The sequence below is a fragment of the Impatiens glandulifera genome, chromosome 7 (assembly GCF_907164915.1).
Source record: "Impatiens glandulifera chromosome 7, dImpGla2.1, whole genome shotgun sequence".
NCBI lineage: Eukaryota > Viridiplantae > Streptophyta > Magnoliopsida > Ericales > Balsaminaceae > Impatiens > Impatiens glandulifera.
In genome coordinates this window covers 3,832,823-3,857,093 of record NC_061868.1, presented here as the reverse complement: position 1 = coordinate 3,857,093, position 24,271 = coordinate 3,832,823, and the positions used below count along the sequence as shown (strand labels likewise).

Genomic DNA, 24,271 nt, shown 5'->3' with positions numbered 1-24,271 from the left:
AATTTATTTTCGCATTCATCATTAATATTACATACTAGGTTTTAGGTATTAAATTAGTGATGTAGACATGGTTTTTCTTATTAAAAGTAATATTTATGATAATTTGTTATCAAATAGTTTAATTGAGTCTATCAAGTTGGTTATAGTTTTAATAGTAAGCAACCAAAATTTTACAATCAATCCAAAATTTTCCATCAAAATTGTCCAAGAAGAACTTTGTATTTAATATCTAATATCAAGGTCAATAACAAAAATCAAAATTTTAAAAATGAACTAAAAAATATATAATTTTTATTTACATATTATATAAAACACAATAGTTTATGTAGAAGGAAAATTTGGTTATTGAAATTGTTTGATAATAATATTAGTGTCTATTCATTAGCATAGATAATGTTATTTTTTTTCAAAATCTCCAAAATATAGCTTGTGATTAGACTAGATAGTTTATATATTTTTTAATGTGTGTATGTTATATCTATTCAATTTGTAAAGAGACTCTTCTTCATTATTGTTTTTTTTTAAAGTACAATAAATTGAAATATTTACAAAACAATAATTCTAGGTGACATCTTAGACCTTGAAGGAGAATAAGAGAAAATGAAAGTAGAGCAATTAATTTTAATTATTAGTTGACTTTCAATTTATTTGTTATTTTAGTTATTGGAATGAAAAGGAAATGAGAATATATTAATGAAATTGGTTTGAAAATGAGCACATGTGCTTTGAAATCAAGAATGGAAAGAAATGCACAAGTGACCCACAAAAATATTGATCACAAAAAAAAACAAAAAAAAATTTTAGTTCAAATGAGTGAAAAACTTTGTAATCTTAAAGTCAAAACAATTTATTGATGACGAGAATGTTCTTCTAGAACTCGTAAGATATGCTAAATTTGAGACTTTTATATATCTTAAATGATGTAGCAATCTTCAATTGTTTTTGATGATAATCATAAAAAAACATCTTATAATTGTAATCTCTATGTCATATACTGTTCAACATATTATGTGACATTTGATCAATATGCTTGTATTCATGAAATCAAATCATAATATCAAATATATTTCTATTTCAAATCATCTTCTATCATTATAGTCATTCAACAACATATCACATAAATGAATCATCAACTCATTAAGAATACCAAATCATAACATATACATCAATTAATTAAGCACAACCTGATTCATACAAATCAAAATACAACCTAATCATAATATTTCTCAAAACATGTAATTATCATATTCATCATGATCTTCAATTCAAAACAATTAGGGTGTGTTTGATGAGGGAAATTAGAATTGGAATTGACATTAGAATTTTAATTCCAATTCCATGAGAATTGGCATTGAACTACAATTCAATTCATATGTTTGGAAACATTATAGAATTGTAATTCAATTTCAATTCCTACGTTTGGGAAAATGATAGAATTGTAATTCAATTTCAATTCCTATGTTTGTAAAATAAAATATCGGTTCAAAATGTTAACTTCTTAAATATGTTTTCACGTTTAACACGTTTTTGACATGTTTAACATATTTAACACGTTTTTGACATGTTTAACACGTTTTTGACATATTTAACACGTTTAACACGTTTTGACATGTTTAACACGTTTAATATGTTTTTGACATATTTAACACGTTTTTACATGTTTAACACGTTTTTGGCACGTTTAAACATGTTTTTGACATGTTTAACACGTTTTCACACTCGAAATACATTTTCACACGTTTAATATGTTTTTTACGTTTTTGGTGTTTAAAACGTTTTTGACATTTTTAATACGTTTAACGTGTTTTTCACACGTTTTGACAAGTTTAACACGTTTTTCACGTTTTTTGTATGTTTTTGACATGTTTAACACGTTTTTCACACGTTTAACATATTTTCATGTTTTTTGCACGTTGAACACGTTTTTGGCATGTTTAACACGTTTTACACATTTTTGACATGTTTAATATGTTTTTCACATTTTGGCACGTTTAACACATTTTTCAAGTTTTTGGCATATTTAACACGTTTTTGATATTTTTAATACGTTTAACATGTTTTCACACGTTTTGATAAGATTCACATGTTTTTCACTGTTTTGGCAAATTTTTGACATATTTAACACGTTTAACATGTTTTTCACACGATTAACACGTTTTTGGCACGTTTTACACATTTTTGGTACGTTTTACACATTTTTGACATGTTTAACATGTTTAACATGTTTAACACGTTTTTGGTACGTTTAACACATTTTGAAAAATTTAACACATTTTTGGCATGTTTAACACGTTTTTCATATTTTTGGCATGTTTAACACATTTTAAACATCTCACAAGTGTGTTAAACAGGCGAAAATGTATTAAACATGTCAAATGTGGTAAATGTGCCAAAATTTATCAAACGTGTTAAACGTGCCAAAAATGTGTTAAACATATCAAAATGTGTTAAACGTGCCAAAAACGTGAAAATGTGTTAAACATGTCAAAAACATGTTTAACGTGCCAAAACATGATAAACGTGTTAAATGTGCTAAAAATGTGTTAAACGTGTTAAAAACGTAAAAACGTGTTAAACGTATCAAAAATGTGTTAAAAATATGTCAAACGTGTCAAAAACGTAAAAAAAACATGTGAAATGTGTCAACAACGTATTAAACGTGTTTAATGTGTTAATAACGTTTTAAACGTGTTAAAAACATGAAAACGTGTCAAAATGTGTTAAACGAGCCAAATATGTGAAAATTTTGTTGAACGTGCCAAAACGTGTTAAACGTGTCAAAATATGGTAATTGTATCAAAACGTGTTAAACGTGTCAGAAACGTATTAAACGTGCCAAGAACATGATAAACGTGTTTAATGTGTTAAAAAATGTTAAATGTGTCAAAACGTGAAAATGTGTTAAACGTGTTAAAACGTGTCAAAACGTGTCAAAAACGTGTCAAAACGTGTTACAAACGTATTAAATGTGTCAAATATGTGAAAAACTTGTTAAACGTGCCAAAATATGTAAAATGTGCCAAAATGTGAAAAACGTGTTAAACGCGTCAAAAATGTGTTAAATGTGTTAAAAACGTGAAAATCGTGTTAAACGTGTCAAAATATTATTAAATGTGCCAAAAACGCGTTAAACGTGCTAAAAACGTGTTAAATGTGCCAAAAACATGAAAACGTGTTAAAAACGTGTTAACCGTGTTTAATGTGTAAAAAACGTGTTAAAAATGTCAAAAACGTGAAAAACGTGTTAATTTGGAATTTCAATTCCGACCTAAAAAAATTGGAATTGAGAACTCTCAAATTACAATATATATTGAATTCCATTGGAATTCTAATTCCAATTCCAATTCTTAATATTAAAGTGTCAAACAAAAATAAGAATTAGAATTGGACCCTCCAATTCCAATGCCAATTCCAATGCCAATTCCAGGATTATCAAACACACCTTCAGAGAATTCAACAAAAACTATGTAATGTTGTTTAATTAACTAGCATGAATGATATTAATTTTGACGGATAAGAATATGTATATATAATATTATTTATCTATAAATATTTTAGATAAAATTAATATTATTTAAATTTAATTAATTTAAAATTAGTTTAAGTTTATAAAAATTAAATTGTTAATCTTAAACTTAATATTAACATATATTTTATTCCCTCGTCCACCCACTTAACCCATCAATTGACCCTAATATTGTGACTCACTTTTTCATATGCATTTTTTATCCTCTCGACAAACTATCCACCAATCTTAGCCGACCTCAATTGATGACACACCTCTTATATCTCGTCAAACTCAACCACTAACCTTTCAATTGACCATTATCTTAAGACTTACACTTTTTTATATTCTTTTTTATCCCCTTGGCAAATCACTCACTGACCCAAATTTTGTGATTCACATTTTTTTATATGACTTTATCCCTCGACAAACCACTAACTAATCTTAGTCAACCTCTCTTTTATTCTCACTTCAACAAATCAACAACCCCCAATTGATCACAGACCTCTAATCCAACGTTAAACCAACAAATAACCACCGCCCGACATTCATCTCGTGACCTCACACTTTAAAATGATCGTCAAACTAATCATTAATTACAACATCACACTCGATAAATCACCCACCACCCGACCTCTAACTATGACCTCACACTTTCAAATGCTTGCCAAACAAACCACTAATTCCGACCTCACACTCGACAAACCACTCACCACCTAACCTCCATCTCGTGACCTCACACTTTTAAATGCTCGTCATACCAACTAGTAATTCTGACCTCACACTCGATAAACCACCCACCACCCGACCTCTATCTCGTGACCACACACTTTCAAATGCTCGTCATACCAACCAGTAATTACGACCTCACACTCGACAAACCACTCACCACTCGACATTCATCTCGTGACCTCACACTTTCAAATACTCGTCAAACCAACCACTAATTTCGACATCACACTTTCATTATGTCTATCATTTGTTTAATAGTTACGCCACCATATATTATAGTCAAGAATACATCCTTAAAAATATAAATTTGCATGATTTAGGATTCGAACCCTGATCCAATAATGAAATGTGAACATTTAAACCGCTAGACCACTTATGATTGTTGAAATAATTTTATTGTTTTGTGTATGTGTATATATTTTATATTTAATATTTATTACCAATTAGTTAATTTTTATATTAATATAAAAATTATTTATACTCATCAAGAAATATATTATATATATATATATATATATATGATGAGATAAAAAAAAATGTATGATATAAAAAAATCGATGATAAAAGATAAAATGTATTATATAAAATTAATGATGAAAAATAATATAATATATGTACAAGGTAGCACCACCCGACATTCATCTCGTGACCTCATACTTTCAAATGCTTGTCAAACCAACCATTAATTCTAACCTCACACTCGACAAACCACCCACCACCCGACCTCCATCTCGTGACTTTACACTTTTAAATGCTCACAAAATTAACCACTAATTCTGACCTCATACTCGACAAACCACCCACCACTCGACATTCATCTTGTGACCTCACACTTTCAAATGATCGTCAAACAAACCATTAATTTTCACCTCACACTAGACAAATTACCCATCACTCGACCTCTATCTCGTGACCTCACACTTTCAAATGCTCGTCAAACCAACCACTAATTCCGACCTCACACTTGACAAACCGTCCACCATCCGACCTTCATCTTGTGACCTCACACTTTCAAAGGATCACCAAACGAACTACTAATTATGACCTCACACTTTCAAATGATCGTCAAATATATTATAGTTAAGAATACATTCTTGTAAATATAAATTTACATTTTTGAGATTCGAATTCTAGTCTTAAGAATGAAATTATGTGAGCACTTAAAAACCGTTAAACCACTTATGATTGTTGAAATACTTTTATTATTTTGTGTATGTATATATATATTTTGTATTTAATATTTATTACTAATTAATTAATTTTTATATTAACATAAAAAATATTTATACTCATAAAGAAAATATTATATATATATATATGATTAGAGAAAAAATGTATAATAAAAGATAAAAATGTATTTATATATAATTAATGATTAAAAATAATATAATATATATAAGGTAACAAATAAATATAAAATTATAAAGGTGTGTGCATTTATATAAAAAAACAGATTAATATATTAATATATTAATATATATATATATATAATAAATATAAAAAGTTATAAATGTATGTGTATTTATACCCAAAAAAAAATGTTTATATATATATATATATATAAAAAGTTATAAATGTATGTGTATTTATAACACACACAAACAAATGTTTATAGATAATGTTTAGACGATATACGGTAGGTAGGTAGGTATATATATATATATATATATATTATATTTATATGATAATGAAAAATAAATTTTAATTGAGAAAAAGTGAGTATAAGAGAGGAGAAATAAAATAATTGAATTAATATGGTGTTTGTTAATTTTAAATATTATTATTATATATATAAATTAAATATTTTTTCTCAAAATATTTTTTTTTAAAGTATTATTATGTATTTTATTATATGCTAGCATTTTTATATTATTATTATTATGTATATATAAAATAATTTAGTTTCTTTTAAAAATATAAATTATTAAATTTTGTTTTGTTTAAACATAATATTACAAATTATTATAAATTTTATTATTTTTAAAATTTTCTAACTAATATTATTTAGAGAGAGATTATTGAATTAAATATTTTTTCTTTTTTTTTTTCTGTCATAATTATTGTAATGAGATTTTTGAAATTTTATTACTATATAAATATGAGGAGTGATAGAGAGAGGGAATTTCGTAAGGGAATTTGGTGAGGGAATGACATGGGAAAATGTAAAATTAAGAGGAAAGAGAGAAAATAGAGAAATTATTTGATTTTTCAGCGAATAAGATTATGTCACGTCATTCCCTCACCAAATTTCATCGCCTAATCATTTCTCTATAAATATATATATATATATATATTTATTTGTTTCAGTAATTTAAATTTAAATTTAATAATCAAATAACATTCACTCAATGTAAACTCCTGGGCAAAGAAACGAAACATTTAATATAGTTTTTTTTAAATTAACTTCAGTTTTTTCTATAAATAAATTAGTCTAATAAGCACTTTAAATAATTTATGCAACACAATTAAATAATTTGTGGGATAAGAAATGTTAAGCTTGAAAAATATAAGCAGTAATTGATTTTGTTTTTCCTAGTTGACAAATTAACGAAGAATAAGGTTCATGGGTGACACTTCTTGCATAAACAATTTTATGTATTTTCAAAAGTAAGTTAAAAAAAATAAGTGTGGATATTTATATAATTATTGTAACAAATAAAATATAAACAATATATAATTTTAATTTTTTAAAATAAAATTAAGTTAAAATTAAAAAAGTTAGTCAAAAATTTAAATTTAAAAATATTTTTAGTAAAAATCTAAAATCAAATTTCAATATTTTATAATATATAAATTTAATTTAATGATTTTGAACAATATAATGTAAATACAAGCAAATAGAAGCAATGAGACATGTACTTTTTATATTTGAAAAAAAATTATAAATAACTAATATTTTAAATGTTTTATATTTTTTTAAAATTATTAGGTTGTGTATGTAGTTAATAATATTTTAAATAAAAAAGTTAAATTTGAAATTTATTACAATTTTTAGGCCTTAAAATATAGTTTTAAATGTAATAATTATACTAAAAAAGTAATGAAAAAAAATCAGAAAAGTATAAAGATCTTGTGCATGAATAGTCATGCCTTGTTGGTTAATTTTTATTTTATAAGTTCAGTGATATAATTGATTGAATTAAAAATTTCAGAAAAATAGATTGAATAACCTAATATAAGTCATGAATATAAATAAAACTCAATTATCTTCTTGCCTATTTACTTGTTTTTTTTTATTATAAAACAAATATACATGAATTTATTTGCTAGGCTTTTTTATGTAAATGTTAATTTCTTTTATAGGAGTGAAGTATAGAAAATTAAATTAAATAAATAATATTTATTTTTCAAATATGTTTTTAAGATATTAATATAAAAAAATTTACATTTGAGTTATAATTTGATAAATTTGACTTTAATTTATATCATAAATCTAATTTTTTATTATATTTTTTATTTAATTTATTAAATTGAAAAAACAATATTATTTATAATTTTAAGATTAATATAAATAGATATGATGTGAATGAAAATTCTTTTATTTGATGGCATGAAAGATTGAAATTTATCTCTATTAAAAAGTTTAAAATATTAATTAACTGAAGAGATACTTAAGTGAGAGATACATAAAATATTTTATCAAAATTAATTTTAAAAAAATCCTCATGGGGCAGACACATAGCATGTTATGTCTTCATGATATTAAAACATTTCAGTATGACATCTAACTCAATAAAAAATTGATTTAACTCAATACAAATGTATATATTATTTGTATAAAAAAATATTATATATAACTATAAAATTCCTTATATTAAAAACAAATTATAGGTAGTCATGTGTTCACTATAATACATCAACAACAAAACATAAAAGAAAAATGAAAAACAATAACAAATCATCACATGCTAATTTTTGTGTTTAGTTCCCTATATAGAGGAATGGTATAGGATTGTCTACTACCATATTTTTTTTTATCAAAAGTTGAATGATTTTAAATTTGTGTTTAGTTCCCTAATAGAGGAATGGTATAGGCGATTGTCTACTACCTCCCTTATGATCGAGTCCAACTGGGTAGGATTGGGTCGGGCCTTATGATCGAGTCCAACTGGGTAGGATTGGGTCGGGTCGAGCCGTGTTCTTATTATTGTATGAATGTTAAATATTTTACTTAAAGAAAGAATATTACAATTTTGTATAATCATGTGGTGGACAGTGTTAATTTAATCTATCTAATAACTATTTAATCTAAAGTTATTATTTAAAAAAAATATAATATTACATTAAAACAATTGATAAAAATAATTATAAGTGAAGCAATTTAAGCTTATATAAAAACAAAACTATTTTCTAAATATTTAAGAATTTAATTTATTAATTAAAATATTTTTACTTTATTTATTAAAATTTAAAGTATAAAAAAAATCATTTTTACAATTTAAACAAAATACCCCATGTTTCATTCAACAACATTTTAGTTCCATAAATATATTTCCTTTTTCAAATAACCCCACATCAAACAAGCTAACTTCAATGGTTTACTTATTTTAACTTCTTTCCTTTATATATGTTCTTAATAATACTCATTACTCAACATTCAATTATTATAAGCAATAATTTATTTATTTTAAACTAAATTAGTAAATAATTTTAATAAATGGGTAATAATTTTATATTTATCACTACATCTTACTTAAATCAATATTAGCAATTACATATTGAAGTTGCTTAGGCTAATTGGAAGCGGTGAAGTCGTACACCGCGACTCCAATCTGATTAATTATGGAAAGCAAGACTTTCTCAAGCTCCTCTCCGTCGGCCCAACTTCGGACCTCAGCCTTAACAATCGCCTTATTCTCGCAAATCAAATCCCAAACCGGAAAATTCCTCCGTGGCATCACAAAATCATTTTCGGTCATTCTCAAACTCGGGCAAAAATCGCCGACTCCATCACCCAAATAGATTATCGTCCTCTTCTTCATCTCGCCTTCTTTAGCCATTGAAGCTTGCATTTTCTCAATAATCTTCCCCTGTTTCGATAATTAATAAACTCATAGTTAGAATCAAAATTATGAAAAATAAATAAATTAATAAAAAGATTATACCTTGCACATGTTTGGTGGACAACAATGACATCCATGGAAAGAAGAATTGAAATCATGATAAGGAACAATTCTTAATCTCCCCTCATCATTTACATAACTTGGATTCGTATAGATCTCCGAGAAACATTCCTTAATCCCGAGATGATTCAAAATGGTTTCAATAAAGAATAAGTTCGCATCACTTAGTATCCTTAGATCACACCTATAATTATATTTTCAAACTTTAGTCACCAAATAAAGAGTTCATTCATATTAATTTAACTAGATTGAAGACATACCCAAGAGCGTGGATCTTCTTGATGGAGGGAATAATTCGTGGGTGAATCGTGACACGAAAAAGAACATCGATAATGTTGGTTATAGTTTTGCCTTCAGAATGAAGTTCTTTCATCATTGAATCCATGAGAGTGTTCCATGGCATTGTTGGAAGAAGTTGATTGAATACATCAGTGACGCTCAATTCATCAACTACCCAATTGTCGCTATCTACGTCAATGATCGTCTTGTCAAAGTCGAAAACTATAACAATCTTCTCCATTTCTTTTTTCAATGGTTTTAGTAATGTTGAGATCGAACTGAGATTGAAAGAACACATGGACCATTATTATATATATATATAGAATGGAAATCCGACTTGGAAAATATAAGATGCCAAAAAGAATATTTATTATTAATAGTATTATTATTATTGTCACTCGTGACAAAATAGGGTTTTAAATAAAATTTTAAATGAGTCTTAACATAGAGAGAGAAACGCCGGAAAGCATGCCGAACATTAGGATTTTGATTATTATTGTTATTATTATAATTATTATGATAAGAATCAATCTAATTAATTAAAATTATATTTTAGTTTGATAGTTAATTTAAAGTTGAAATTAAATGTATAATAGTCTAATAAGATTGATTATCTATGTATTTTATATATTTGTAATCAATCTCCAGAGAGGCAAATCCGCCTTTACAAGACTAAGTAATATAAGAGATGATGTATTCTATGAATAAAATTTATATTATGAATAAATTAATTTTATTTTTATTATAAAAAAATATATTTTCAATAAATAACTTAATATAATAATTGAAGGGTTTGATTATTAAAATGATAATGAGATTTTGAATTATATTCAAATAACCCTAAATCAAACAAAGTCTTGTTGACATTGGTCTTTTAAATTCTTGAAAATTATATTGCTTGAATATTGATTCAAGCAGTTTTAATTAATTGTTGAATAAAGAAAAAAAAAACTATATATATAAGAGAAACTGTGGTGGATTTCTATGATTTCTTAAAGATTTTTTTTTAAAGTATTTTACTAATGAAACAATCTTGATATAATATTAATTATTTATATTTATATATACAAATAAAATATAACAAATTTAATATCCCATTAGGCCAAGTAAATAAGTCTAAAAAAACTATACTAGTGAAAAAAACCTTGGCATATGCTTAATTAAAATTATTAGTTATGAGTTATTTGTAATGATTTTCTTTTTTTATAAATTGAATTTATTCTTGTGGTTAGTTAGTTAGTTATATGACCCTAAAGTTATGACTCCGATTATAGTTTTTTTTTAAATAAAAATTGAACATTAAACTTTTAATCTTTTTAAGTATAACATTTTTTCACTTATTTAAGATCTTAATTAAACTAGCATTTAGTCCGTGCATTTGCACGATTAATAATATAAAAAACCGTGAAAAAAAATTACGGATAACATTTTTAATTTTATTTTTAATCGTTTTAAGTTTATGGGTGGGTCAACCCACAATCCGACCCAAGTATCCATTTACTCAACATCATTATATATATATCTTAGTTAGTTAAAAAATTAAATTTATATTAATGTTAAGACGTCCCGCGTTTTAAATTTAAAGGCGGGTCAACCCACAATCCGACCCAAGTATCCAAATTAACCACAGCTCTCGACCCGGCAATCCGGACACTTTAAAAATTAAGCATCATTATATATATATATAGATATGAAATAAAATCATAATATATCTATATATATGAAAGATTTGAGTTAAATTAGAATATAAAATCATAATAATTTTTATAGAGATCACGTAGCCAAACAAGAAGAAGATTAGCTGGTCATCGTCGTTATCATGCTTTGCCATTTCTTCTTTCATTGTTTTATATGACATATATGTATACTACACTTGTTTCCTACGTAACTCATAAGACTTGTTTGTTTGGATTATTTTCTCAAAATAATTATTTCATGAAACAAATTATTGGGACAGTAATTCATTGGAAAAGGTCTTCTCGTTTCCGTGCGTATCTTGCGAGCTATTCGAATCTCGGTTTGATAAAGAGCTAGTTCAAACTTATTCTTAGTCTTAACGAACTGAACTCGAGCTCATTTAAAAACTTGAAAATTAAACCAGTTAAGCTAGAATTTTTAAATATTTGACTTGTTAATTAGATCGCAAACGTGTTTGTTTAGAGACTTGTTGATGTGCTTGCGGAACATGTTTGTTTAAATGTTTGTGAAAATGTTCTTTTAGATGTTATTTTTGAGCTCGCAAACATATTGATTTAAAATCTCGTTTAATATTTATTAATAAATTAATATTTAATAAAAAAATTTAAGCTGAAACTATTCACCAAACATGAAGACTTCTTTTATGTTGTAAACGAGCTCTCTAATTAAACCGATTGTTTGAATAATTCATGAGCTCCACTAAATAATATAAAAGCTCAATTCTCAAACTGTTTGGTTTAGCTCAGCTTGTTTACAATTCTACGTGTGACCGACCCATTCCTCCTCTTCGGGGATTCTTTATTTTATCCTCCTCGTAACAATCATATCATGCACACTTGTATAACCATTTTCTTTTAGGGTATGAATATATCAAACTGAATTTTAGGGAGAGGATATTATAAATTTATCACTGTCAAAACTTTTTCATGTACCACAAGGTAATATAATTAATCTTTCAAAATGTGTTAAAAGTTTAGAGAGAATTATTGCATTGTGATACAAGAGAGGGTCTATGGTATAAAAGATTCCTTCTTTAAATTATATTTTAAATAGAGAAATGATTGAGGAAAATAATCTGGGATACAAAATAACATGACACAATCTTTAATTTGATTAATTTCAAATAAATAAATAATTTTTCTTTTTTTTCTTTACTCACATTTTTTCAATGACATGTCATTCTCTCCCCCAAGTTATTTTATAAAATTAAATTTAAAATTAAAATATTTCAAAATAATTTATATTTATTTTTTAAAGAAAGATAAAGACTCAAATTAAACATTATAAATATGTTTTAACGTAATTACCACTCATTTCATTTTAAAAAACTAAGTAATAAAATAAGAGAATTTGAGTGAGGGAACAAGGAGGGAGAGATTGCACAATCTAATTGGTGAAAAAAATAAAATAATTTTTACTCTTTTCTATACATTCAATAATTAACAAATATCAATTCATCTCTCTTACAACTAACTCATAAACTTAATTATAGTTCAGAATTTAAAGAAAAAAAATAGTATATTAAATTATTATTTTTTAAATATTTTAAATCATTATTAATTAAATATATATATATATATATATAATTTGTTACTATATATAACATAATATTTTTAAAAAAAATATTATTAACTAAATATGTATCATTAATATTATTTGTTAATGACATAAGAATGTTATATATATTTTTATGCGATAATATTAAAAAATATAATTATTAATTAAATATATATTATTTTAATATTATTTTTTCTTTACTCACACTTTCACTTTATTTTTTAAACTAACGCCATGTTATTAAAACAAATAACATTTATAATTATTTTTTGACAAAATAATAAAAATTGTAAAAATAAAATAAAATCAAAATAATAAATCAAAACAAGAACAAAATTAAGTTGATCAACACAAAAGTTTATTTATAAAAACAAGAGTAAGGAAATGACATATAGCAATTTGATTAATTTAAAAAATAATAAAAAAATTCTCTCTATTCTCTATTCTCTATTCTTATATTTTTATTTTTTATTTTTCCAACCAATAAAATTATGTTCTCAAATTTCTAAAATTTATCTGACTATGTCCAAATAGACAATAGAAAAACAATAAAATAATTTGAAAACTCCAAATGTCTTTTTTTACCTATATGCATACATAATTAGTTGTAATGCTATTTTAAATTTGAATATCTAGTCCAAAAGTTTATAAATAAGTTTGGAAATATTGCCAATGACAGAAATTGAATCCAAAACTAATTTTATTCCTTATACGTCTCTCTTACATTTAATTATTTCAATTTTTTTTTTGTCTTTTGTTCAACTACTTTTCTACAACAAGCAAACTTGGTATAAATAATAATAATTCATGTGAAAACCTGTAAAGTTTGTTTGATGTTGAGTTATTTAGGATTTTTATTAAGTTATTTTTGAATAAAAAAAAAGTAGGTTATTTGAATTTTGAATTTATTAAATTATTATAATATCCTTTATATTTAAATTTTATAAAAATAAAATAAATATTTTATGATTAATGAGTTGAGTAATTAGATAAGAAATTAATAAATATATGATATTTTTTATAAAAGAAAACCCTCCAAAAATCGAAGTGTCATTGTTTGATGTTGGATTAATTTTTTTATTTTTATCAAAATCATCCTATCACATCTTATTTCATTTCAACTATTATCAATCAAAATATTTATAATATTTTATTTTTATTATATTTATATTTTAAATATAATAAGTGAATAATTTAACTTATTAAAAAGTCAAATAACTTATTTTTTTTCAATTATTTATTTAAAAAACAATAAAAAAATCTCAAATAAAGAATGTCAAGCAAATATCTCTCAACAAATAAACAATATTAAAATTTAGAACCAAATTTAAATGTGCATTATTTCCCATTATGTTGCAAAGAAATATGATAATATTATAACTAGAAATATCTAGATTTATCAATGAACTAATAAAAGCACATATAAATCCATATCATTCTAACAAAGATGACCAATAATACTATAAAATTGTGTGCATTTTTTTTCCTTTTTTTCAATTATGATACATGATAATGTGAATATTTAGAAATAAGATTTGAAGGAATAATGTGAATTAATTTATTATAAATATGTATAAGTTATATTTTAAAATTTATTTTATTTAAATTAAGATGTGAATGAATATTTTCTTGTCTAAAACTAAAATTAATTTTAAAAAGTGTTTCCAAGTGTTTGCCAATACATGTAGACTATTGTTTCAGGTGACCCAAAAATTCAAGGCTTATCCAAATTTTGGAGCTAAATGAAACAGTGGTGTTACAGCTAATCCAGATATGTATGGGTAGGATAATGTATTTTGGCATGTATAAAGAATTCATTTAATTTTTGTTTTGGAATAAAGAATTGGAGTTAGAATTTTAATTATAATTTAATTTTTTATGTCCAACAAAATATAGAATTAGAGTTTTTAAGAGATTTATTTGATTTCTTTTTTTTTCATAAATGTTTTGTACTAAATTTCATTTAATTTTCAATGTGTTTAAAATGACTAAAACATAAAGAACAAAGTCATGAGAAAAACAAAGAGTATTTATAATAATAACTAACTAAATAACTAGATTTGTTTTTTTGTTTGGAAAGAAAAATATTATTATTAAGATTTATATATAAAAAATTAAAGAACAAAAGTATTTCATATAAAAAAAATCATTTTCAGTGTACACTCACAAAAAAAAAAAAATCCAAACACAAAAATATATAGTAAAACCGAAAAATTACAATAGTCACACAAGACCAATCAAAACACTAAAATTCATATATATATAAATAAATAAATAAACATAGATCATTCATAATATACCTAACATTTCTTTTAGCAAGAATCGAGGTGGAATTTCGCTTTTAATTTTATATAGGTAGGGTGGTTGGGCAACGACTCTACTCCTTTCAGTTCAGAATATAAAGTGCCTAGAGGACGGGCCAGACGCAGCAGAGCGACGACCCGGGAGCAGATTCCCAACCAGCAGGGGGACAAGAGACGGCCATCTCTTAACTTTCTTGAGTTTCAGCTTCGGACCAGACGTGTAAATACCCCGAAAGGGAAGCCCCTGGCAGGGAACTCATACTCATCTGTCCGACTACACAAGCTTTGAAGCCATACTAAACCGTACTAATTATATTAAATGGGTCTAAAATGTGTTAAAATTTTGACTTACAAGTCTAAAAATTAAGATTTATAAGAATGTGGATAAAATAAATTAAATTAAGATATCTAAGAATTATAATTCTAGAATTTAATTTTAGAGAATTGAATTGATATTCAATTCCATTTTTAATTTGGTGTTTGGCTTGTTTCATTATTGTTAATTCCATTTGTTTATATATATATATATATATATATATATATATATATATATATATATATATATATATATATATATATATATATATATATATATATATATATATATATATATATATGTTTTTTTTTTTTTAAGATGGAAATTTATTGGCAAATATGAAATTAACATACTTAATGATAAAATTATAGACATTTTATAGTTTTAATACAAATGTACAGATGCTATTTAAATTTGTAGTGTATAATTTCACTGTTAGTTTGTCACACAAATTAAATTTTATTTTTTCTTAAATTTTATAGACTAAATTTTTTTTAAAATATAATGAAATTTTTGTGACTATAACTACAAAATTTGTTATAATTTGGTAGAGTTAAGTGGGCCGGTTTGTAAAATGGGCCAGTATGTTTAAATAAAAATAAGATCAATTAATATTTATGCTAAGAGTAAGAATTGGAGAACGAAATTATTTCTATCACTAATTTATTATTATTATTTAATATTTCTCTTTCTTAAGTTTTATTAGTCTTAAAATATTTTAATATTAGTTAAACTATAAAATATATGTAATCTTTTTAAGATTATTAAAATATTATATTTATATAATAATAATATACTTAAATATAAATTTATTATTTTAAAAAAATATTTTTAAATTACATATAATTTTAAATTATATATATTAATATGTTTTTGAAATTATATATATATATATATTTTTTTTTATAGATTTAAATTTATTATATATATATATTTATTTAACTTTGTATAATTTACAAGTGATATATACTTTTTTTTAAAAAAAATTAATATATATATAAAAGAAAGAATTGTTTTTTTAAATAAACAACTAATGAGACTCAAAGAATGAGAAAAAGATAGTTCTAAACTAAAAATAATTAATAAATTTTATATAAATTTTGTATTCTTTCTTTATATTTAGTAATAAACAAAATTTAAAACATAATAACTGGTATATTATTTTCAGGCATTTAACTAATATTTTATAATTATATATATATATATATATTTATTAAATATAATATATATATATTAAAATATATATTTTGTAATTAAAAATTATTTTATTTAATTTATTCTTATATTATTATTTTTTAAAAATATATATTAAAATAAATAAAATGTTAAGAAAGAAAAATAATGAATGAGAGAGGTGAACACAAATTTACTATTTCACACTAGCTCAAATATTTATCATTACTCTTAAACAAATGATATTTATCATATAACAATAAAAAACAAAAAAAAAAAAATTACTTTGGAAAACTAAAACATGACATTTTTGTTGTTGTGTAGATAAGGATTATGTCAAATAAATAATAATAATAATTGGTATTATTAATTATAATATAAATTTTGAAAATTTTGATTTTGATATTGAGTTTTTCATTTATATTATAATGATTAATGATAATATTAAAAGATTAGGATGAAGAATTTGTTTGAATACTACTTTAACTCTTATCTCTTAACACTTGTATAGTTGTATACAAAATAAGGTTAAATGAGATTGATGTGTTTTAACATTCTCGCCTCATTTCTCGAGTTATGGGTGTTGGACAGATCAAAAGATGTTTGTCACTTTATGTGATTATAAATAATATGGCACTTCCAAATTTTTCTTGGGGGCGAAGATTTGGTTACATATAGTGCCATCAAAATGTATTTATTTAAATGGATTTCCTTCCATTGGACATCCTCATTAAGGACATATGTGCGGGGATATTATGAGGTGTAACACAGGTGTAACACATTTGGTTGTATTTCCATTACTACTAAGATACGAGTTTTTTCTTGAATTAAATTGATTAAATTATAATTTGGCCTATTGTTGTGATGTTTTTAAGTGTTGATTAACTTATGCAAGATCTACATATGAGTATAGTGTACTAGGTCTTTGTCGTTTCAATGAATCGTGAAATATATGAATGAAGAGGAATATGAGAAACTTCGAAAACAAGGCTCCACTACAAGGTTGTTCATGAGCTTTATTTTCATAACGCTAACTGAGGTGCAATATGAATCTCAATCACATCTGCGCGGAGCATTTTGAATCTCCTAGAAAAACTAAAACTTTGTTGTTGGTTGGTGTTCTATTTGTTTCTGTTTTTCCGGATGCAAGAGACTAGATTTTGTTTACGTTTCCTTCTCTTGTTTTGAAAACTTACGATAGTGATATCGACCGTTACACGACTTGTTAAATAGAATCATTTATGTTAAAAAAAGATCTAATATAAACATACGATAAAAGAAGATATAAAGATAAAGTGGTAAAAAATAATAAAGAACACAAAATATAACGAGGTTCGGCCAACAATGCCTACATCCTCGGGGAGTCGTCAATTCTATTGATTTTCTATGGAATAATGGTCCAAGTAACCCTATGTTACAATGTCTCTATTCATAGAAGTACAACAAAAGTTAAAAGACTAAACTACTACCTCTAAGCCCAATAAAGGCTTAAAGTCTAATACAATATATAAACTCTAATAAAATATGAGCTCAAAACTCAACAATCTCCACCTTGGGCGAATACTGCGCTTATTGAGATGTGATGAATAAATTACAAATTCAACAATCTTCACCTTGAAGAATTTCACGTCCATTAGGAAATACACGTGTCGTACCCATCAATCTCCACCTTGACAAAAGTCAAGCCATCAATAAATAAGTGGGTTTAGCACTTCAATCTTCACCTTTGCTCGAGCCATTCATGAGATAATTTTCCGTACCTCCACCTCCACTCAAGATCCCTTAGAAGAATAACAATCTCCACCATCGCGTATATCGTGCCATCAAAAAGTTATGAGTCACACAACAATCTTCACTACTCAAGCCATTCACGAGATAAATCATTATACCTCCATTTCCGCTCAAAAGCCCTTAGAAGATAAACCATAGAGTTTATAACACCAAATAAATTTGGGTAACCAAGTTATTTCAACGACGAGAGACATTCAACAACTCTTCCCAATCTTTGTTCATACCCGTTGACATATGTAAAAACTAGAATTAACAATTCTTTATTATTTCAAAATAATCTTTACTTTTGTTTGCCACAAACTGAGTGTCTTATTTTTCAAGTCCAACAATCGACTGAAACCAAAATACCGAATAGACCCAAGACGAACTTTCACTGTCTACTTTTTCAAAATTAGATATCTATTAAAAACTAATGACACCCAAAACGAACTTTCATTGTCTACTTCCTCAAAATAAGACATCAATCGAAAAACGAGAAGACTCAAGACGAACTTTTATCGTCTACTTCATAACAAATAAATTAGGCTATCATGACATCTCTTTCTCTAGCTTAAGATTTGATAAAGCATTTGTCACCCATCTTGCCTTGAACGTTGCATACTCAACCAACTTGAACCTCATACTTCTCCTTGACCAAATTAGCTTGAAATCTGCTAGTTTCTTGAATCCAAAAATGCATAGCAATCCAAGAATATTATTTCAAACTTTACTATCTCTCTTCAATTGTCTTCACCAATGATTCAAATGATCATCTATAGTTTCTCCGAAAGAAATTGCGAATATCCTTCCATTTGAATTGATCGAACATTTCATTTAGCCCCTTATTCATGACTATGAATCTCATTTAATGTCTCAATCATCTCATCAATAAGATGACAAATCAATCATCTCATTTATCTAAACTATGATCTACAATGTATAGACAATTAAGATAGAACAAAAGAAGTAATAAAATCATCACCTTCGAATTAACCGAGTCTCCCATCTAGCCCCTTTTTCATGACTATGAATCCCACTCAAGTTTTTATTTATCTTATCACATTAGAAAATAATGCAATGATTTCTTCTTGGTCATTTGAGAGTTGCTATCAAAATGTATCAACCTCAACTTATAAGTGTCTTTTATTAGTCTTTCTCTTCCTCTTCCCGGTCTTTCATTCATAATATATGTTAACTGAAATTGTTTCAATCCTTAATCACCCGCCAACTCAATGCTATCTTGTAATTTGGCCCGAAAGATTGCCCTATCAACATGTCGATAATGTTGTCATCGGTAAACACCATTTTGATAACAACATTCCATACTCGATCATGTTTTTGTCAAGTGTAAAGCACATAATCTCACCACCATCTTTATCTTGATTAGCTATTCTAATAAGATAAAAGGTTATAACCAAAAAGATACAAACTTTTTGGTCACAACAAGTTAAAAAAACTAAAATTAGGCTAAGCCCCAGAAAAACAAACTTCGAGACGTCCAAAACTTGATCCGACCATTGAAAATGTAGAGGAATGAGTTACCAACCCTGTCGATAAAATCTTAGCACAATCGAACTCCATTTGAATCTCCGGTCGTCAGTTTGATGAACCCTATGCGGCTGTAGGTGAAAATTTGTTGTTAGGTTTTCTCTCTACCTCTCTTTTAATTTGACTTCTTCAATAACCATTTTCCAAAGAAAAATTTCTTCAAACTTATTTTAGCCGAGAATTTATTCAATTCAAAGCCCTCAACATAGTAAAATAATGTCACTCATGTATGCCAAGACAACAATCGATTATAATCAAACCTCAAACTAATTTTCAACAAGCATGAAGATGTATCGTTTGTTCTCCACATTCTTCTAGCCAAATCCTGCATAGAAAGAATCTAACAAACCATATATATGATTAGTGCACCATCAACTCATACCTTAGAAATTATCATTCTTGGTAGAATTTTGAGGCATCAACACCCACTTGACAACGTCGCACCAGCACTTACCGGAGATTGCCAAACAAATCAACTCACAAGGTTTGATGCAAATCCAAAATCCGATTCTTATACACACATATCAAAACCACATTTTTGCAAACAAACATTAAAGTCATCTGCTTTAATTAGAAAACTCTTTACATGTTGCATCAACTGTCTTCCACAATCTGCAACATTAAATAAACACTCCACCTTCTTTTTCAACTCCAATTTTCAATCTCTATATTAACGAATATCAAATCTTTTAGCAGATAAATCACAAATCTTCATCTTTGAGAAATTTAGTCAAATAAGCCTCAATACAAATCTAAGATCAAAACATACAAAACTTTGAGAATTTGATTAAATCAAACAAGACTTTACTTGTGAAAATTGGAATCAAATAGATCTTAAGCCTATTTTGTGAATAAGCATTGAAGTGCATCCTCAAAGCACACTGTCAAAGAACATGATAGTTGTTGATAGGAAGGGAAAGCCCACAATAATGAAAAACTCATATGAATGGAGGCCAAACAGGTGTGCTTTCTGAAATATTTTCCAACATGTTAGTACTAAATATGCAAAAGCAATTGAGGAAGAACATAAAATCATGAAAGCCCAGGAAGCAAAAAAACAGGAAAATAAAACGGAAGAATCAAGAATGGAAGAGCATATTGTGGAAGTTAAGGATAGTGATAAAAAAGACAAAAATGAGGAAAATGCAAAGGAGGAAAGTAAGAAAGATTCTGGGAAAAATGAAAGCAATGAAGGAAAGAAAGTAAAGGGAATCAAGGTGAAGTGGAAAAAAAAAATTCTATAATGCGAAGGATCAAAATGGAAATGGAATATGAACCTCGAGTTGTTGTTGAGAAAACTCAAGAGAAAAATACCCAAAATTTCAAAGCTAAAACAAAGAATTCTAAAGCCGATAAAGAAGATTCCAAAACCAATATGGAGTCTGAAGCTAAAGCCGAAGATAATGAACACAAGAACACATAAATTCAAGTTGAAGATAACAAACATAAAAGCCCTGAAATTCTCAGAAATAATTCTTTCAATCAAATCAAAACGTGCTCGTACAAAGAGAGAATTCAAAATGAGAAACAACAATACTCGTCACTATCTTCAAGACAACCTCCTTTCATCGTCAGAGAAACGGAAAAGGAAGAAGAAGGGAAGAAAGCCTCTCAATGAAAACAGATGGCATGGAAAAATGCTAAGCTGGGATAGTTAAGTTTGAATATAGTCTTTTATGTTTGTAATCTCTGTTTTTTTTAAAAGAATATATGAATGTTACCAATCAGTTTTTTTAGGGTCTTTTGATTGTCATCCTTAATCATAGCTAAGAACCCTCTCACTTTTGGATTTTAATGAAATAATTCTAACCTTTTTCCTAAAAAAAAACTTATTTTATAAAAACAAACTAGACTTAATAAAAAGTCTTGTTGACCGCTTCCAAGAATATGTTATGGGCTCTTTCTCTCTATATAATATAATATAATATAATATAATATAATATAATATAATATAATATATATTTATATATTTATATATTTATATATTTATATATTTATATATTTATATATTTATATATTTATATATTTATATATTTATATATTTATATATTTATATATTTATATATTTATATATTTATATATTTATATATTTATATATTTATATATTTATATATTTATATAGGAGATATATATAATTTTTATTTATTTTTATATATTTTAATAAACTATATGTCTCAAATTAAAATAAGTCAAAAAAATATACATCTTCTTCATTCTGGTGTTGCTGCCTACAAAACGACTTTTCGTCACCAGCATCCATTGGCGCCTTCGAGAAGAACAAAAGACTCTTATCTTCTTCTCTCTTCTTCTCAAGACATTGTCACCTAAAACTAAGAGATATTTTAACGACCGTTGACATCTCCTTAGCAATTGAAGATTTCGACTTAAATCTTCACAACGGCTAATTCTTCTGCAACCAATGTCGTTTTCTCAAATAACCAACAATCTTCAAAAAAAGCACAAATATCCAACAACTTTTTCAATGGTGGTTAGGGTTTCTATCATATTTTCATAAATAGATTATGATAAATATTTTCAAAACCTGGCTCTAATATCGCTTGTTGAGAAAAGATCTAATCTAAACACACGATAAAAAAAGATATAAAGATAAAATGGTAAAGAATAATAAAGAACACAAGATATAACGAGGTTCAGCTAACAATGCCTACATCCTCCGAAGTCATCAATTCTATTAATTTTTTATGAAATAATGGTTCAAGTAACCCTAGATTACAATATCTCTATTTATAGGATTACATTAAAAATTTATAGAAGTACATTAAAAGTCAAAAGACTAAATTAGTACCTCTAAGTTCAATAAAAACTTAAAAGCCCAATACAATATATAAACTCTAATAAAATATGAGCCCAAAATCCAACCATTTATCATATCGATCCTTTTATCCACAAAATAAAAGATCATATCCTTCTATTACTCCATCACCAAAAGTTTGGTCAAGTGTTTGGTCTTTTGCCGCGTCTTCCCACATCTACTCAAGAAACAACTCCTAAATTTCAAATACTATTTTCTATCATATAATTAATTTGGGTCCCAATGTTTCTAATATAATTTTGGGTTGAATGTTTCTTTTATCCTATAGTCAACAAATGAACATATAATTCATTTTATTGAAAGTATATTAGTTCTTCTAGTGTTGTCTATTGCTATTCATATATTTCAACCATCTAGCCCAGCATAATAAGAGATCTATTTTACTTTTTTAACAAACTTCATTTTATTCCAAAAGAAAAAAAAATACAAAAGATAGCAATAAGTTAAGAAAACACTTCCTAATTTTTTTGATAACAAAAAGATGGACAATTAAGGAAATAATTTTCATATGCATTAATATTTTTCAGTTTGGTACAATTAACATACCTAAACCAACTAAATTAACATATAATATATAAATAAAGTAACATAAAAGAATAAATAAATAAATATGAAACCGTTAAAGAAGGTAAGAATATCCCAATATTATTAATATATAAAATTATAATAAATTTATAAATGTCTCCGGTCTCCCAACACATATATATTAACTCAAATCCAAAAATAAATAATTTTTCTAAATCATAATATTACTTAGAAACATTACTCAACAAAAAAAACCTTATGTTATGAAATCATTCAAGACTTATAACAAATATTATCTTAAACATACTTCAAAGCATATTAGACAACTTCTTCTTTTACCCAATATACTTTACTTCATTTCTTGAGAAACAAATATTTGTCATAAAACCAATTCTTAATATTTAAAATTAAAATAAATTTATGAATGTCTCTCAACTCTTCCTAGATTGGTTTACACATATTATTGTATATAATATGCAAACATAAATAATATTTCTAAATCACAACATTATATAAAAACATTATTCATTATTCGACTAAATAACCCTTATGTTAAGAAACATCATCACGAATAACAAGATATTTTTTTATACAGATATTTTTTTTAACAAACCTTGATCATTCATAAACAAAAAAAACAAAAATATTAGTTACCATATATAGATGGAATTCATATTTGAAACAAAGAAAAAGGGAAAATGACCCCTATTTAATTTGTTAAATTGATTCTTAATATTTAATTATTCAACTTTAATAAGAAAAATATGAATATTGTTGTGTCATGTTATTTATGAAGAAAAAAAAATAATATAATAATTTAAATTTAAGAAATAAAACTATAATTGTGTTTTTGCTTGTAAGGTGAATTGACAGTATTTTTTTCAAGAAAGAAAGGATTTTTATTATCGA

The 24,271-nt window shown here is 25.5% G+C and overlaps 1 protein-coding gene across 1 annotated transcript; it reads right to left on the bottom strand.

Moving 5' to 3' along the window:
* Positions 1-545: 545 nt before the first annotated feature.
* LOC124946198 (inorganic pyrophosphatase 2-like) lies at positions 546-9,880 on the bottom strand. The gene is made up of 4 exons (XM_047486771.1): positions 9,621-9,880; positions 9,343-9,544; positions 8,996-9,267; positions 546-579 (listed from the first exon to the last, which is right to left on the bottom strand). The coding sequence occupies exons 1-4, from the start codon at positions 9,878-9,880 to the stop codon at positions 546-548; spliced, it is 768 nt and encodes a 255-aa protein (XP_047342727.1).
* Positions 9,881-24,271: the final 14,391 nt, after the last annotated feature.

Coding starts and splice junctions, on each gene's coding strand:
- LOC124946198 (XM_047486771.1), bottom strand. CDS start 9,880: ATGGAGAAGATTGTTATAGTTTTCGACTTTGACAAGACGATCATTGAC. Junction 9,545..9,620: donor AAGAAGATCCACGCTCTTGG/GTATGTCTTCAA, acceptor ATATAATTATAG/GTGTGATCTAAGGATACTAA. Junction 9,268..9,342: donor GTCCACCAAACATGTGCAAG/GTATAATCTTTT, acceptor TTATCGAAACAG/GGGAAGATTATTGAGAAAAT.